At 42.4% G+C, this 17,678-nt stretch overlaps 2 protein-coding genes across 4 annotated transcripts; both read left to right on the top strand.

Annotated features, from left to right (window-relative positions):
- The first annotated feature begins 2,304 nt into the window (after nt 1-2,304).
- lrif1 (ligand dependent nuclear receptor interacting factor 1) lies at nt 2,305-10,157 on the top strand. Of its 2 annotated transcripts, XM_084014884.1 has the most exons (4): nt 2,305-2,574; nt 4,753-5,254; nt 5,462-7,042; nt 7,202-10,157. In XM_084014884.1, the coding sequence occupies exons 1-4, from the start codon at nt 2,537-2,539 to the stop codon at nt 8,099-8,101; spliced, it is 3,021 nt and encodes a 1,006-aa protein (XP_083871010.1). In that variant the 5' UTR covers nt 2,305-2,536; the 3' UTR covers nt 8,102-10,157. The 2 variants fall into 2 exon arrangements, with proteins under 2 accessions (XP_083871010.1, XP_083871009.1); XM_084014883.1 differs by having other exon boundaries at nt 4,753-7,042.
- Nucleotides 10,158-11,050: 893 nt separating this feature from the next.
- On the top strand, nt 11,051-16,451 carry LOC311017310 (uncharacterized protein). Of its 2 annotated transcripts, none has more exons than XM_084015562.1 (4): nt 11,051-11,482; nt 12,616-13,172; nt 14,047-14,175; nt 15,471-16,451. In XM_084015562.1, exons 1-4 carry the CDS (start codon nt 11,365-11,367, stop codon nt 15,879-15,881), a joined length of 1,215 nt encoding a protein of 404 aa, XP_083871688.1. In that variant the 5' UTR covers nt 11,051-11,364; the 3' UTR covers nt 15,882-16,451. The 2 variants fall into 2 exon arrangements, with proteins under 2 accessions (XP_083871688.1, XP_083871689.1); XM_084015563.1 differs by lacking the exon at nt 11,051-11,482 and adding an exon at nt 11,530-11,769.
- Nucleotides 16,452-17,678: the final 1,227 nt, after the last annotated feature.

A 17,678-nucleotide genomic window follows, 5' to 3' on the forward strand; every position in this document is an offset into this window, starting at 1 on the left:
GCTCCATATCGGTGGGAGGTTTCGGATCTTCACGTTCCGAGGTGAACGAGTTGAGTCTCATGATGTCCCCCCCAGAGTTTCATGCTCTGGACATTTCGCCATGCAACTGGCCTCAGCAACTGCTGCTCAACTTGTGACAAGGGTTAGGGTTAGGCTTATATGAGTGGAGGGTTAGGTTAGGTTTAGATGGTAACCCTTGTCACACCTCTGATGTTGTTTGTATAGGTCCACCTATTTCACCTTTGTAGCGGCCAACAGGCCTTTTTTTGCACATGTCATCAAAGGAGATGACACTTACTGTTCATTACACGGGGATATCTTGTGTTCGACCCCCCTCTTATCCCTTATTACTTCTATGTCCTTAGTTTGTCTTATTGATTCAGCCAATAGTGAGATACTTGCAGTTGAAAATAAAGGGTTCAAACAATCCCCTAGTCAGGATGGCCAAGCAGTCTAAGGTGATGTGTTCAGGTTGCAGTCTCCCGGGGGGACTTAAATCTCTGTTAGGAGTAGTATTCTTATTTCTCATCATAAACCGATTTCCACCACAGTGCACACAGTATATTTTGATGCTTTCTAATGGCACTTAATTAACATTTAAAAGTATCTGTCAATAGAGAATAAACATACAAGAATAGATATAAAATAATAAGTATACAAGAAAAAATGTACAAGAATAAATTAACAAGAATAAACATACACAAATTAATGTAAAAGAATACAAGAGTAAATGTAAAATAATAAAATGGTGACACAAAACGAGGCTCACAACAAAAACCGTTGATTAATATAAAAGAAAACCAGAATTAGTACAAAACTTCAGTGCAGATACTACAAGCAGCAGCATCTTGAAACAAGAATAGATATATGCATACATATAAACTGGTATAATATCAATTATTTATATATTCAGGTCATTTAGTCATACTATAATTTTTTTGTATGCAGCCTGTAAATACACTGTTGAACAGTGTTGTCACTTGTTCATTATTCATTATTTATTATTTATTTCGGTATTCATTTGATATTCATTATTATTATTTTATTGATGAAATGATTGATACGTTGGTAATCCTTCGTCTTCAGGATAGCATGGCAGTGAAAAAGACTGGCTGTCAGAAGTGGGATTCTAACCCACACCCTCAGGGGAGACTGCGACCTGACCTCGTTCTCACGATGTTTAAAGACTCGTCCGCTGTTCTGATGTGTTTTGGAGCGATGTCATAATAGGCTCTTAGTTTTGACAACAAACAGCACGTCTAGTAGAAAATGCAAATTTCCTGTGTGAGTCTAATATTTAACACCAGATCGTGGGCTGTTAGTCTCATGATGTGCAATTTAAGTTAAATCTGTTAACAAACATATGTCATGTTGTTGATGATATTAATAATAATCATAATAACGACAATAAAATAAGTTATTTATATAGACCTTATCAAAACGAGCAATTACCCTATGGTGTGCTTTAAGAGGCGGACATAAAAAATACCCAGATACACATTTAATACAGTATAACTGCCAACTTTACTTATGTGCACTAGATTGTATGATACTACCTCAACAGAAGATACACTACTACACCGTATAGTGTTTATATACATTATTATTATTTATTGGCATTATTTTATACTTTATATTTTTATACTTATTTGACTCTTTCTTTCCTGACTCTTATGGAGCAACTACAGCTGTACATTTTCCAGAGGGGTTACTAAAGTATTCTGATTCTGATTTCCACAGATATTTATGAACAAATATAAATAAATGTGAATGTGGTGGGGGCAAACTACAGATAGCCTCCAGATCAACAGGATGTCATTTTTTCTATGACTTCCTGTTCGAAACTTCGAAGGCCAATGGAAACTGTCCGACTGGAGCGCAGCTTTTAGGCTCCGCCTCCGCCGGCTCCCGTCTATTTTCCAGGCGAGGCGCAGTTCATCTCCAACGAACCTAATCACGTAATGCAACACAGATCAAACGAGACCAGCTCCTGATGAAGAGACATGTAATAAACCAGACTTCTTCTCTGTCACACGCAAACAGACGTGCACTCACTTTGCCCGTTATGTTCCCAACACTGTCACTCATCCACAAACATTACGGTTTCTGTCAATCCTCGCGTCTTCTATTTATATTAATAATCTCAAAGCGGCTTTACCGCTGGTTTGTGGCTAAACACAGAGGCTGTTTGGCGAATTCATATCACAGACGTTTTATTAAAAAAAACGATGCTCTATTGAACACATCTCCCATCATGTAACAAACCGGAAGCCCGATGTAACGGATGCGGAAACGGAAGTCGTGAAGCGAAGCGTCAGAAGAAAATAATCAACTATAAACGCGAATAAACGGTGGTTTATTTAGTCCGACGGACTGAAGTTACTGCACGGATAAGTAGCGTTTCTTTGACGTCAGTTAACAGCAACGGTGACGCTTTGTGGCTTTCATATAACGTTATCATCCCGGGATTCAGTTCCAGCTGCTGTTTTCGACACACTGGACGCCGTACGGGGATCACCGCCTGTTTTCATGAGTTATGTATCCCGGAGTGAAAGGAACGGATCCGGTTCACAGGTAACGTTAAGTACACCCGACGTCACCCCGTTTACAGTAAAGTAGCCCGCTGATAGAGCGTCTGTTTCACGGGGATTGTTGTACCACGAAGTAGGCTACGTTTCATGTTGATGTGGGTGAAGGGAGTCTTCAGTGTCATGGAGGTGGTCCTCTTTGATTGAACCACCTTTCATCACAGGGCTCTGTGCATTCAAATAAAACCACTTTTATACCAGACAAAAATAACCTAATGTCACCATTGCAACCCAGCTGGATTAGCAGACAGCCTCATGTGTGCTGTTGAGGATCATACTGAAACAGGGCTTGGAGTTAAGATAGGGTTAACCTAGCTTCTACTAGCCACTTCCAGTCTTTATTATAAGCTAACCACGTCCAATCCCCAGCTTTGGACTAACCAGATGGAAACCAGCGGTTCTGAAAAGTGAAGCCAAGGCTAAAGTCGGGGCGACTCCTCTCTGATTGCATGGAAGTCTATGAGAAAATGGTCCTACTTCTCTCTTGATGTATTATCTCAGTAAACATTGTAAACATGAGTTTATGTTCTCAATCTCTAGTTTCAAGTCTTCTTCAATCCAGCATGATGTTCATTTAGTACATTATGGTCCATTTAGAGTCCAACAGACCAGAAAGCAGGGGATGCTTTGGGGGCGGGGCTACCTGCTGATTGACAGGTCGCTACCAATGCAGTTAGCTACTAAGACGACTTTAACAATTAGCTGTAAAGTTAACCTTGAATTATGAAGCTAACTTTGTTCTGCCATATATTTGTTGTATACTGATATTTACAGAGGAAAGAAATGATATCTGCCTGCGGTGATTGGTTGTTTCTCGTTCACATGACATGCAGCGTATGCTGCAGCATGTTGAAGTTGTGTGCTCTTGCTTTTGAGCATGCCTTCTGCAGGTTTACATTTAAAGCAATGCATTTAGAAACACGTCGTGTAAACGGCCCTTGAGGCCTTTTTCACAGTAATCATTTTGACAACACCAGTGTAACTAATACCATTAACGATGCCTCTATTCAAGTGTTCCAGTATGACAGCATGAACAGTATCAGGAGCCTGAATGTGAAGCAGCTAAATAACTTTCATTATTTACATCACTTCCAACTGTGACGAGTTAAAATGTCTGGTTTGTATAGGCCTGCTGATATCAACCTTCTCATCTCGCTCTGAGAGAAAACATTTCATTCATGTTGAACGATCAACTGTTTGTAAAGATAACGACCCGTCATAGTTAGGAAATGCTCCTGTTTGACATGTTGACAGATACAGTTTTCACGCTTTGGACAAAAGCATCTGCAAAATAAATTCTTGTCACATTGAAATATGTTTTTGGGTCATTCCGTGTCATTTCATCAAATGCCTCCCACCTGACCATCTCAGAATGTCCTGAAAAAATTCAAGTACAAAGACACACTTGTAAATAGGACAAATCCAAAATATTAGGTCTCTACTGTCAATAGTTTTCTCATGAAACATCATTGAATGAAGGGTAGTTTAGACAGTTTTTGGCATCATGCTCTGAAAAGCCATTTTTAAACAGCAATATCTGGAAAACTATCTCACCTGTGGCAAGTTGGGCAAAGATGTGTTTACTTCCATTTTTGAGCCTTAATATCTGTGAAACTAATCATCTAAGAGAAACCATATTTTGTAGAATGTTTAAGCTAACACCAGAGATAGAGGCAGAAGTGATAGAAGTCTTTTATCTGCAAAAATGGGAGCTCAGCCACTCTTCAAATGTACTACTTTATTTCAACAAGCCACATTTTAAGTACCTACCATACTAGGTTATCATTGAGCTACACCCCTGATATTTCATGTCTGGAGGCTATTAGTAACAGATATACTCTGTAAAAATTTTGAAGGCCACAGGTGAGATAGTTTTCCAGATATTGCTGTTTAAAAATGGCTTTTCAGAGCATGATGCCAAAAACTGTCTAAACTACCCTTCATTCAATGATGTTTCATGAGAAAACTGTTGACAGTAGAGACCTAATATTTTGGATTTGTCCTATTTACAAGTGTGTCTTTGTACTTGAATTTTTTCAGGACATTCTGAGATGGTCAGGTGGGAAGATTTTCAGAAATTTGATGAAATGACACGGAATGACCCTTTTATCTTTTGATCGTTCCTGTTCTTGACTGATCTGATTCTGTTTATTTTTCCTTTTAGTGGGACCAGTGTCTTCTACCAGGCAATACCTGATGTTGGAGCTGATGGAAATAACATAATGAAACTGATTCCTGTACAAATGGTCAACAGACAGTTAGTCAAGTCTTGGAATAGCCAACCCAAAGCGGATCCTCCACCACAGACCGCTGGAACCACAAATCTTGCCTCAGCACATGTTTGGATGGCAAAAGCGAAGGCTTTGAATCCTCCTGCCACGAAGCAAGACAAGCATCCACTACAGCAAGAGACTGTCAATTTGATGGCTATAGTGCCTCCGATGGCAACACCTGTAGCCAACAGTGGGACCCCAGGAAGACGTCCCAGTCAGCCAGTCACAGTGAAAACTCCATCCCTCCCCAGAGGACGGTGTCATCAGAGTCCCACGATGGCACAAGTCCAGTCAGGCCCGGGATCTGGACTACCTGCCGGTATCAAAACAAAGACTTTTACTTCATCAACCAACTCTTCTCTAGGTGTGACCTACGTGTCACCCAACACAAGTGTCAGTCAAGGTGTTACATCACAAAGTGATTCTGTACTTGACATGCTCAAGTTGCTTTGCAAGACATCAAAGGGACCAACACCAAATTTAAAATTAATTCCACAGGTCTCACAAAGGCCCAACAGCCCCATAAAGTGGTCGGTAGAGGAAGCAGACAACCCAGTGGCTCCGACTCTTGATCCTATTGATTCTCCTGTTACTTCACAGATTCTTCGCGTTGTTGCAGAGAGAGAAAATGCTGGGAAGCACTGTGACGTCATCACCAAACCAGGTTCGACTTTTAATCCTATTAATTCGTCTGTTACGTCAGAGATTCTCCGAGTTGCTGCAGAGAGAGAGAATGCAGTCAAGCACCATGACTTCCTTACGAAACCAGTGTCTGGGTCGAGTCCCGGCCGGAGTGCACGAGGACAGCGACACCCCTTTGACATAAGCAGCATGACGCATCCACTGCAGCAAGAGAATTTTCATTTAATGGCTATAGTGCCTCCGATGGCAACACCCGTAGCCAACAGTGGGACCTCAGGAAGACGTCCCAGTCAGCCAGTCACAGTGAAAACTCCATCCCTCCCCAGAGGACGGTGTCATCAGAGTCCCGCTGGGGCACAAGTCCAGTCAGGCCCGGCATCTGGACTACCTGCCGGTATCAAATCAAAGACTTTTCCTTCATCAACCAACTCTTCTCCAGGTTCAGGTTTACCCAGCGCTGCCTACGCGTCACCGATGGCAAGTGTCAATCAAAGCGTTACTTTACAAAGTGATTCTGTACTTCCCACGCTCACGTTGCTTTGCGAGACATCAAATACAACTTCATGTGGACCTCCATCAAAGGGGCCAAAACCACATTTAAAATTAATTCCACAGGTCTCACAAAGGCCCAACAGCCCCATAAAGTGGTCGGTAGAGGAAGCAGACAACCCAGAAGCTGTCGATCCTATTGATTCTCCTGTTACTTCAGAGATTCTTCGCGTTGTTGCAGAGAGAGAAAATGCTGGGAAGCACTGTGATGTCATCACGAAACCAGGTCTGACTTTTAATCCTATTAATTCGTCTGTTACGTCAGAGATTCTCAGAGTTGCTGCAGAGAGAGAGAATGCAGCCAAGCAGCATGAGGTCCTTACAAAACCAGTTCATGGGTCGAGTCACGGCCAGAGTGCACGAGGACAGCGACACCCCTTTGACATGAGTAACAGGATGGGAAAAAGCAACTCACCCACAGCAGCAAGAACAAGTTATGAATTCAACAAAACCATCCCAACTTCATCCCGGCAATCACTCGAGTCGGCTGCACCTCAGAGGAAGCGGAGTCTGGGAATGCTCAGACCTCATGAAGTGATTGACCTCTGTGATGATGAAGGTCACTCTTCTCAACGAGCAGCATCGCTTCATACGTCAGCAGTCGCTCACTCGGACGAAGACAATGTAATATTTGTGTCGTATATTCCGCCCCAACTGGAGTCTCACTATTTGAGACGAAAACCACAAATGGATGTCGTGAAGGAAAGCGACCAGACGGGCACAAGCAGCTGGATCAACGTGGCCGAACTCAAGAGTCTGGATGGGACAGCGGACGCTCTCAAGAGAAGGATCCTTGGCCAGAGCACGTCAGCCACCACAGTCAGAACTCACACACATGTTTGTGGTTCAGCTGTGATGAACACATGTGATAACCTGGACTCCAATATTAGCAGACAGCGGAGCACCTCCACCCGGCAGCCTGAGAGCATGAGGGTTGATGTCGAATCAACAAGTCCAGCAGATGGCATAAAGAAGGGCAACAAAATGGAGGTAAGTAAGTACACAGAGGCTGGTCTGCTCCAGATTTCTGCCTAAAGTCTGTTGAGACAGTGTTTTCTCTCCACTGTGTGGCGCTGTAACACTTTCCTCCTGGTGATGTTGGGACTCAAATGGGTCTTTCTGTTAAAGAGTGTTTTTCTCTCCTTGCAGAGCTCTATGAATCCGACAACCAGTGGGACATCCTCACTGCCGCCAGCATCCTGTCAAATATCTGATCATCTGCTGAGGCAGATATTTGGGATAACAGCTGACGTGAAAATTTCCCTGCGGAGGGTTGATGGATCCATATTTTGGTCTCCTCCTGCAGATCCTCCACATAGTGAGTCCAGACAGTCAGTGGAGGATCATCAGGAACCAATGAACGGGCTAAAAAAGACAGAACATTTTTCACAGGACCTTTACAGTCCACAAGAAACTGCCAGCTGCAAATGCTTAAATGAACCGTCTGCACAGGAAGTGTCAGAAGCCTCTACATGTCCTCTAACATCCTCACATTTCAAACTGGAGAATACCTGCTGTTCAGGGAACTCTTCACTCAAGGAAACATGGAGTGATGTTGAGCCGGTGATCGGCTACGTGGAACCCATAGATGAAGATTTCCTCAGCACCGATGATAACTCTCTGGACAAAGCTGCCGGGCCACAGACTCGGACTTGTGTGGATCTGGATTCAAACACAAGGAGGATGGGAAGAAAAAGGAAGCGCACCATGTGTCCATGTTGCATCCCTGGTACTCGAGATCCCAGAGCGAAGTCCGGGACAGAAGAGCCAGAGAAGTGGGCGTGGATGACAGAGCGGGCGGGTAAAAGAGGGGGGAGATCAAAGGCTCTGAGTAAAGATGTAAAAACATCTGGAAGCAGCGACTGTCTAACAGCCCAGGACAAGCAGAGCTGTAAGAGTTCTGAGGATGCAGCCGCTTATGGTTTCTCCGCAGCATCCAGTGACTCTGAAGTAAAACTTCACAAACAGATAATGAGACTCAAAGAGCAGCTGCAAGAGAAAGAGGCAGCTTTAGAACTGATGAGATCCGGCCGACATGTCAAACTCTAACATTCCAACGAAGCTCATGGAGAAATGTTTTGTCTGAGTTCTATATTATTGCTTGCATTTATTTTTGTCGGAGTTAACAAGTGTCAAGTTTTAACGACTGTGTGAGAGAGAATGTCCACGTCTTTCTTTTTGAATCTACAGCTGTGCATGAACACATCTGGAAGTTAGAACACGATGGCCTCTTGTTTCACAGAGACTGAAAAGGTGGGGCTAGTAAAAATATCTAGGTAATCCCTCTACCAGTACTCTACATCAGCATGAACCTCATCACAGTTCATCACACATGTGTCTGTGACATTCAGGTTGATCCTGCAGACAAATATTTACCTTCAGAAAACTCTTGCTCCGTTCGTTGAGGGCCTTGCTCACTTACAAGTACAACCTGTCAAACTTTTTATTCTTTTATGCAGCCTAATTTATGACAAGTATAATACTTAAAAGTATTCCTCTATTTTTCTCTCTCGCCATTATTGTATTTTTTTATCTGGTGTCTAAATCCACACTCCTCTTACTTGATATACAGCTACTCAAAAGTGAGTGTATTTAGTTTGGCCTCTCATCTCAGGTGTTCAGCTGCGTTCAGACTGTACATGTTCGTTGGTGGATGAGGGAAGGCGTGTGTAGCGCATGGGGGAGTTGCACACCCCGATCTGATTGGCTGACGGAGCCGTCGGCGCCTGAAAATGACTGTTGAATTTCTCTCAACTTTTTCGATGCAAGCGATGCGACGGAGCGGACCCACAATTCATTTTGGCATAGTGTGACGCAAGCCCATGCAGACTCAGCCCTATAATATTATACAGACATGCACTGTGGATCTGTGAGTCTCCCTCCCATCATACACCACCAACTCTACACGTCACACACCAACCAAAGTTTAACGGTGTGAAATGAGAGGCCATTGTTATATTGATGGGAAGATTTCATCTGTTTTGGAGCGTCCTCCATCCACACCGAGTCTGAGCTGAGGGGAAAGGACAATGGTAAAACTCTCAGTGGGGAAGGGGACAATTGTGGAAGTACTTATTCAAATAAATTCACTAGTTCAAATGATTCATGTGAACAGTTTGTGAGCTGTAGAAAGCAAAACTATATTAACTGACCATGTACCATATCAAAATGAATCTATAGTATCCGTATTGAGATTATGCTCTGTTTATGTGAGAAAAAAACACATCCAAATATTGATATTGGTATTGCCCTTAATAACCATTAGCCTCTAGTCATGTGACATCTTACTTGACCATATACCAGCACTGTATATTTTTTTTGATGAGGGCTAGGCAATATATCAGCGTTATCTCAATCCACCTGGTGTTAAAGGCTACATTACAGTAAGGTGATGAGGTATCCATTTTTATATTTATTTATTTATATATATATATACACACACACACACACACACACACACACACACACACACACACACACACACACACACACACACTAGATAGTCCAACTGAAAATGAAGAGCAAATATAGTTTAGTTTAGTTCAGATTGTTAAGATTTTATTATGAGATCACTAAATGAAGGTTTTTCCAAGCCGGAAGTAATCATGTTAAGCAAGTTGCAACTTGCTCTTCATTTTCAGTTGAACTATCCTGTGTGTGTGTGTGTGTGCGTGTGTGCGTGTGTGCGTGTGTGTGTGCGTGTGTGCGTGCGTGCGTGCGTGCGTGTGTGTGTGCGTGTGTGCGTGTGTGCGTGCGTGCGTGCGCGCCTGAGCGTCTTTCCTTCAGAATAAAATGGTTAAAGTGATGTAGCTGCAGTGTAGTATTTCGGTATTTACAGTTTTTCTCAGTCGCTTTGGTGCTTTTCTCAGATCAGAATGAAAATTCTCATAACTATTAGTTCAACCTCCACAACATTTAGTCATGTGTGCACATCATAGTAGCCATTTCTCCTTCCTCTGAACAAATTGCAAATGCTTTTGGACATGTATCAGCTGCTTTCATACAATTCTCTGCTGTTTTATAACATTATAATTTGCTTATGTGATGTCAGTCAAAATTAACTATACTTATGGATGCTGAATAGTCATTCCCAATAAAACTAATAGTCTTCATTTGATTGCTTGAGTCATTACATACAACATTCTTGAACTAGTTATCAAATTTTTATACCTTTCTTAATATTTTTTTCCTGGAAATGTCTCCTAAATTGGTCTAAAATCTCGGGTGAACTTCAGCTTTCACTCAGGAGGAGGTGTGTGAAGTATTAGTTGTAACCAATGACAAGCCACTTGTTCACAGTCACTCAGGGATGAATCCCATGAACCCTCACTTGGCAAGCGTATGAACCGAGCAGGACATAGTGTGGACCATTTCTACAAAACAGAGGAAGAGGGAGAAGAGGCCAAATACACAGGCAGATTCCTAATGAAATGAGGGCTACAGTTGTGGGCCATGCTGTCAATCACGGCCTCACAATGGCTGAGGCTGGTCGGAGGGTGCAACCAAATGTTGGAAGAACCACTGTGAACTGAAGCTCTAAAAGGGTGTTTCTTATGTTTGTTCTAAATAAGTGACTGTAGTGTATTTTTCTCTTGCACAATGCAGAATTGCAAAGAGCAGATACAGTAAAAATGTGAAAGGTTCGTATTCAGTGTCTTGTCCTCACTTACTCCCCTAACTAGAGCAATGCGTAACTTTACTGTAGTTTTCAAATGGCTGTACTAGTAGTGTATAGTGCTGTCTTGAGCGTTTTCAGGTAGTGTCACGAGTTCTGACCTTTTTTTGCATTGGAAAACACAGAGAATAAACTGTCATAATGAAAACACGACAAAGCCATTTGACCGCCTTGTTCTAACCGATGGTGTCAAGACTTCTCATGATGACACTGGCAGTTTCACTGACATGAATACTTGCTTTTGAGGAATGGACGATCCATTTTGAGCAAGTGACCGTGCTTTTGCAGGTCATCCACTAGGTTTTGCAGTTTGCACTAATTGTTTTGAGAAATGCACTAACTGCTGTGCACATGTTAATAGTGATGTGAGAAAAGCACCAAAGCGACTGAGAAAAACTGTAACTGATCATGATGCGTGGTCTCAAGTCTAACCGTACAGGATGACTGACGTGTGCACTAAGAACAAAACGAAATCTACAGGGTTTTGGTCCCCACATGTCACTGTTACTGTATTGACAGGACCCGGTTTGTTCTTTCCAATGCCACTAACTAAATGTTTGTGCGTGGATACATCAGGCCTATGGCAAATACATGCGTCTGCATGTAGTGTGCACTCTGTATACGATTATATTTGCTGATGCAATGCTTTTATTCTGAAGGGCACGGCCCCGGATGTCTTGTTTTTCGACGAAGTGAAAATGCAACAAGATACAAGTCGCGGTCTTTCAAGCTGGAAGCGCTGACGTTTCATCAAGGTATGAGCGACAATAGTAGTCTTTTTTTGATGGACTATGGCTGGTTGTGTTATTTAAGGCAACGTAGGCTAGTGTTGGGCAACATTAACTGGCTGTTCTCGAGCTGTTGGGTGTGAACCATTTAAAGCACGTCAGCGTCACTGAGCAGCAGCACGCCGCTCAGTAAGTTTCATTTAACCGAGCTACTAAAGCAGGAAGTCTCCTATTCAAATCATTGACTGCGGAAAATGGACTAATTCTACTGCATTATCCTTTTTACCACCAACAAGCTGCCAGGCTGCCAACAGGTCAGTGTTTTAGAAGGAGTCCTAGGTGTAAGTCACCGCTGGCTGGGTGTTAGTGCCTGGTTTTGCCTTTTTTCACAATTAATGACTACTTTGTCCAATCCAATTATAGAGGACATGACTCCAGCTGGCTTCATGGATGCGATAGTGATCAATCTGTAGATGTTGTGTTCAGGGTCATTAAGGGGGGGCCTGTTATCACCATTAGGTGACAGCAAAGGACGAGGGATTTACATAACTCTGCTCTAGCACTGCAATTTTATGATACTTTTTATTTTGAGTATTTATTAAATATTAATGTTATTAATAGTAGTATTACACATTTTCATCACAACTTAACAGAATCAGAATATTTTTCATTGTGCCTGACTAATTGAAAGAACAATAAATTGATCATGGTGAATTTCCGTCATCGGGATAATCGTAAATGTCTTCATGAGTGATGCCAAAAAACTGTCTTGCTAGTTATCATGGTAGAGAAGATATAAGCCTGATTTTTTTTAATGCAGGTTACATTTTTATTTATTCATCATTTCTTTATGCAGAGAGAAGATTTACTATCATTAGTTGTTTTTAACTAAAAATATATCTCATCTCAAATGCAATACAAATATTTGTTTCTTAACAAAATGTGTTTCCAGTATGTTTTAGTGCCATGAAATGTTGATGATTATCAGGATAATTTTGTGAATCTCACACGTGGCAGGATAATCAGGACATGACATCCTCATATCTTCATTTGTGAAAACATAATTTTGTAACATCAATATTGAACTGAAAGGAAATAACGGGCACGGGTGGTGTAATTGGGATCTAAAAGTCTTAATGTAATTCTTAATGTGCACACAGGAAGTATGCAGAACATGGATCTCCTCAGCGAACTGGAGATCTTCATCCCAGTGGAAGCTGAGGTGAAAAGCATCACTCTGTCAAATTTATCAAAGTCCGTGCTGAAAGGAATGGGCCTCCCCGTGTCTGACTGTGATGGCGCCAGGAAGCTCAGCGACTCTCCAGAAGGCGTGTGGATTTCTCCAGCAGTTTTACGGAGGAAAGGCCAGAAACAAGCCGCAGACACAGAAAACTTGCTGCTAGGGAGAGAGTTCAGGGCTGTGGCGGGTCCCTTCCAAATGTCCTTCGTCTCTGCAAACCGCACCGCTTACAAGGTGCTGAAAGACACCGCGCCTGGAAAACACCTCCCTGCACACACGTCTCACGCCTCCCTGTTACCTCACGGCTCGCCACCGCAGACGTACAAAGACGCTGTCATCATCCACCGTGGACAGATCTACCTTTCCAGCAGGAGGTCCAATCCAAGGCGCCGTCAACGAGAGACACGTGAACCACAGCTGGCTTCCCAGTCTTCCACTCCTTCAACATCAGTCTCGTCATCTAAAAGCCTGAAGAAGGTAACGTTACATGCCGCTCGTGTTTGTCTAATCCACCCGACACTCCTCCGCAGTCCGAATATGGTCACCTCCTTCCTTGGTTGCAAAGATTCCAAAATGGCGTGGCCAAAATGCCGAAGAAACAATCCACAAACCAACGGGTGACTAGCGATGGCCACATCCACTTTTTATATACAGTCTATGATAATAACGCATCCTCAGGGGAATATGAATGTGTGTAGCAAATTCCATGTCAATCATTGAGACATGTCACTCAAAGCCAACATTGTTAGCCTAACCTTAACTGTCTGGACGCCATGGATGGCTCTACAGAATTTACTGCCAATCCTACTTGTAGATTTTGAGTCATTTCACTGGATATTAATTTGATAAGGCAGTGGTGCCAGTGGAACATTCAGAGGATCATGTCATGACTCTAGTAGGTGAGACATGCCAGTCTGGATTGGACCTGGACCCCTGGACTTTGGCGACTCCTTGTAGTGGTATCAAGAAAGATGCATTTAGCGCCACCATCAGATGGAATGTTAAACTTGTACACAGGAAACATTCAAATCTCTCATTGCCATGAAATTTGACTGAACACATTCATGACTCCATGACTTCTCTTCTGGCTCCATGCTCAGGACAAATTAAAAAAATATATATTTCTGGATTATAGGAATAGTTTAAACATCAGTCTGCTGCTTGTTCTGTGCTACATTGTCAATTTGTGTGTTGCAATTCACGTTCCAGCCTTAAATTAAGCTTTCTCTCTACATTTCTTTTGCCTCACTTTTACCTCGACTTTTGGAAATGGCACCATATATAATGGACATTCTTGATGGTATAAAGTTGAAAGCAGATGTTTGACTGAGACTGTTTTATCCTCTTGCAGCGCCAGTCTCCCCAGGCTGCTCTTGAACCCGCAGACATGAAAGTACAAAGAAAGAAAGTCACTTTAGCCCAAACCTGCACAGAACAGCCGAAGGATCTTCACCCAAAAGCAGATAATCGCTCCACCCAGGTGAGGATAATCACCATGTTTACGATAACGTTATTTGTTCAAGCACTTTTCTCTCCATGGTTACAAAATGATGGATCAAAGAATGAAACATTGAAAAGCGAGGCGAATTGAAATGCGAAATGATGAATAAAAAATATAACATGGCAATTAAGAGCTAGCTGTAAAAAAAAAAAAAAAAAAAAGATATGCCTTAGCTGATGGTAGGGATGCTAAATGGTTCATGATGGTGCTAAATGGTTCATGACAGTAAATGCATGTCTCCATGGGTGTCAAATCTAGAGACCTTGGGGATTAGAAGGTCAGATGTATTACTTGGATCCTGTCCATTTAATGTAAGCAATTAATCACATTTTTAAGTAGTAAGGTAGGAGGTAAGGGAGTAGTAATCCTCTGGTGGCCCTGTCCCTAATCACTTGGCTATTGGGTGGCCCTGTCCCTAATCACTTGGCTATTGGGTGGCTAGGTCCCTAATCACTTGGCTATTGGGTGGCTAGGTCCCTAATCACTTGGCTATTGGGTGGCTAGGTCCCTAATCACTTGGCTATTGGGTGGCTAGGTCCCTAATCACTTGGCTATTGGGTGGCTAGGTCCCTAATCACTTGGCTATTGGGTGGCCCGGTCTGTGAGTTTGACCAGAGACTGTGAAGGCCGAACCGAGCAGTCTGTGAAATGAGACGGTCTGCCCAACAGAGGATTTCCTGTATGTAACACCTTTGCCGCTCCTGTTGACTAGCAACCAGCTGCAGTTGACAATGAGCATATAAAATAACTGATGTCATGATTAACAATGGAGCCAAAGATCATATTTGATTCTTTTTATTTGATATTCTGATGGACGAGATGCTTCATGATAGATTTCAGGCTGACGGAGTTTGTGCTGCATCTCCCATATCTCTCCTCATAAACGCTGTCTTGATTCAATTCCAATTGTCACCGGTGTGCAATGAATCTTGGGATATGTTGCCCGTGAAGGATCCATCAGTTGGATCCTCTGCATCCTGAATCTTTCAAAATGGGACAGCCTTGTCTTAAATGTAACCTTCAAAGAATGTGGCCTCTGGATTAGTTTACAGCTCATGTTAAACAAATATATAGTCACCCAGATAGATAAAAGAAAATATAGCTGTTCTTTCTGATAAATACTGGAGGCCTATTTTTTAAATCAGCAATTTAATCTGATATTGTTCCATCCCTAATATGGTCATAATCCTCTGCTGTCTGTGAATTGTTGGTTTATTGTGTATCATTACTAGTTTCTAGTGGAGCTGTATGTGAAACTACTGTTTGTCCTCCAGGAGCTGCTAAATGACAACAGGCCCAACAAGAAACGCACTACACATAGTGAAACCAAGACGGCCATCGTGCACAAGAGAAGTAATGTATCCTCCACCACAGCTGTGCGTTCTGTCCCTCGGGTCACGGACCGGGGCCAGAAGATGGGCAGCACTGCCGGTGGTGACCGTGAGAAACAGGACCTGGCTGATGGAGAGATTGGCAGCAGTGGATCTCACAACATTGTTGGTATTGTGGAGCACAGCAGCAGCCAGAGCTGGACCAGGAGAGAGTCTCGGGGTGCAGCTTGTGCCTCCACATCACTCCAGGGGGAGTTTGACTTTAACGAGCTGGCAGAAGAGGAGAAAATCGCTCAGATGAAGGCCAAACTCCGACAGAGTGAAGCTGCTGTCAGCAACCTGAACTCCTCATGACGGCAGCTCAGCCAATGATGGTGATTTAGTCTCTCAGAGCGAAATCTCACAGTACATCCACAATATTTTCATTTTCTCATACACTTCTATACAAAACAAGCTTCTTTTTGTAACCAGAGTCGCCCCCTGCTGGCTCGCCACCTTAACCGGCCTAGCCGTCCATGTAGCTAATGCACTCAGCTCCGCCTGGAAACACAGTTTTAATTGTCTTGATCTTTTGCTTTTTAAACCCAATATATCATACCTTCATTTATAATGATGACTATCATCTGATTATCTTGAGAAATGCTTGTCATAATGGGAGGATGAATGTTTGTTGTTGGCTGCCTCTTTCTCGTCTGTTGTGTTTATGACCCAATCAGGAGACTTTCACGTCCATCCAAACCTTCAGACGTTGTACAAAAGTGATTTCTGTGGTGTGATGTAACGGCTCTCCTCACTCCGATGTATCCATCCAGTAGTTTGAGTCCCTTTATGTGCCTGTGCCTCTGTATGTAATGTTTAACATCAAATAGTCACTTTTGACTAAATGTTTATTTCTTGATTGCGATAAAGACGGCTGTGTACGGAGCTGTGACTTTGTTGTTATTTAAAGGAGCATTCAGCAGATACATTCTGCATCTGTGCTGCTGCTGCACACACAGTGTGAATCATTATAGTAAGGGAATCTGTTTCATGCAACTGTTTTTGTTTTTTTTAGGTTAAACTGCAGCAGGGCCTCGGGCCCCTCACTTAATCAGTGGCAGTTGACAAAAATAATCTGACCACAGGTTCCATTTAATAGTTGTTCTGCAGCTACACATCAATTTTCTGAGCTCAAAGGAAGTTCACACTTAACGCTGGAAAGAAACACAAGCTCGCAGCAAAGAGCCTTTAGTAGCTGATCTGCGTATTGTAACAATATCGTACAAACTTCCTCCGCATAACTCCATCAATATTTTGACCAATTTCAATGAGAGCGTTGTTCTTTTAAAGTTTTAGTGTTTTAGGATGACAGATGGAAGAATATGATAAAAAAAAAATGTATTCACTAAATTTTAGTACATAGTTTGTGTATAATATAATTCACTCTTGGAAACAATGCAAGCTACATGTTTCTCCAATAATTTACTTGATTTTGTGGCAAGGAGCACTTTTCTTTTTGCTTTTAAATTTAATTTTGAAAGAAACCTTGAAAATAAGATAATGTAAGTCGTCCTTCATATTGTGAAGTCCCAGATACGCCGGGAAATCAAATGTCCTCCTGTTTGGCTTCATGACATCATCCAGATGGGCTCCGCGAAATTCACAGAGCTGAATTCACTGGATCGAGTAAGACCACAGTTTACCACAGCTGGAGGAACCCAGAATATACGATTTAGATGTGATTTAATATCAATATCCAGATGAAAAGGATGCTGAAATAATTCCATAATGATGGTGATCAGTAAATAGTGTGAAGTCCTGCTTTGTTAGGTCCGTCTGCAATACCACAAGCTAACTACTTTTAAAACGCTTGTTTTCTGAATGGAGTCTGGTTGATGGGTGCTAGGCTATGCTAACATTGTAGCTGCTCCATCAACACTCCAAATAAGGTCATCTAGACATAAATACAGCAGAGACCTTGTTGTTTGGACCATAGACAGTCTCTGGTTTCTCCACATAGTCTGGCCTGGTCTCTGGACTATACTATGGTAGAACTCTGGGGGACCACAGACACAAGAGACAACATCAGGACGGCTGTCTCAACACTGATAGACTTTCATGACGCAGCGTCGGGAGCATTTTCTTGCTCAAGTTGCAATAAACATGTGATAG

The sequence above is a fragment of the Eutrigla gurnardus genome (assembly GCF_963514095.1).
Source record: "Eutrigla gurnardus genome assembly, chromosome: 8".
Classification (NCBI taxonomy): domain Eukaryota; kingdom Metazoa; phylum Chordata; class Actinopteri; order Perciformes; family Triglidae; genus Eutrigla; species Eutrigla gurnardus.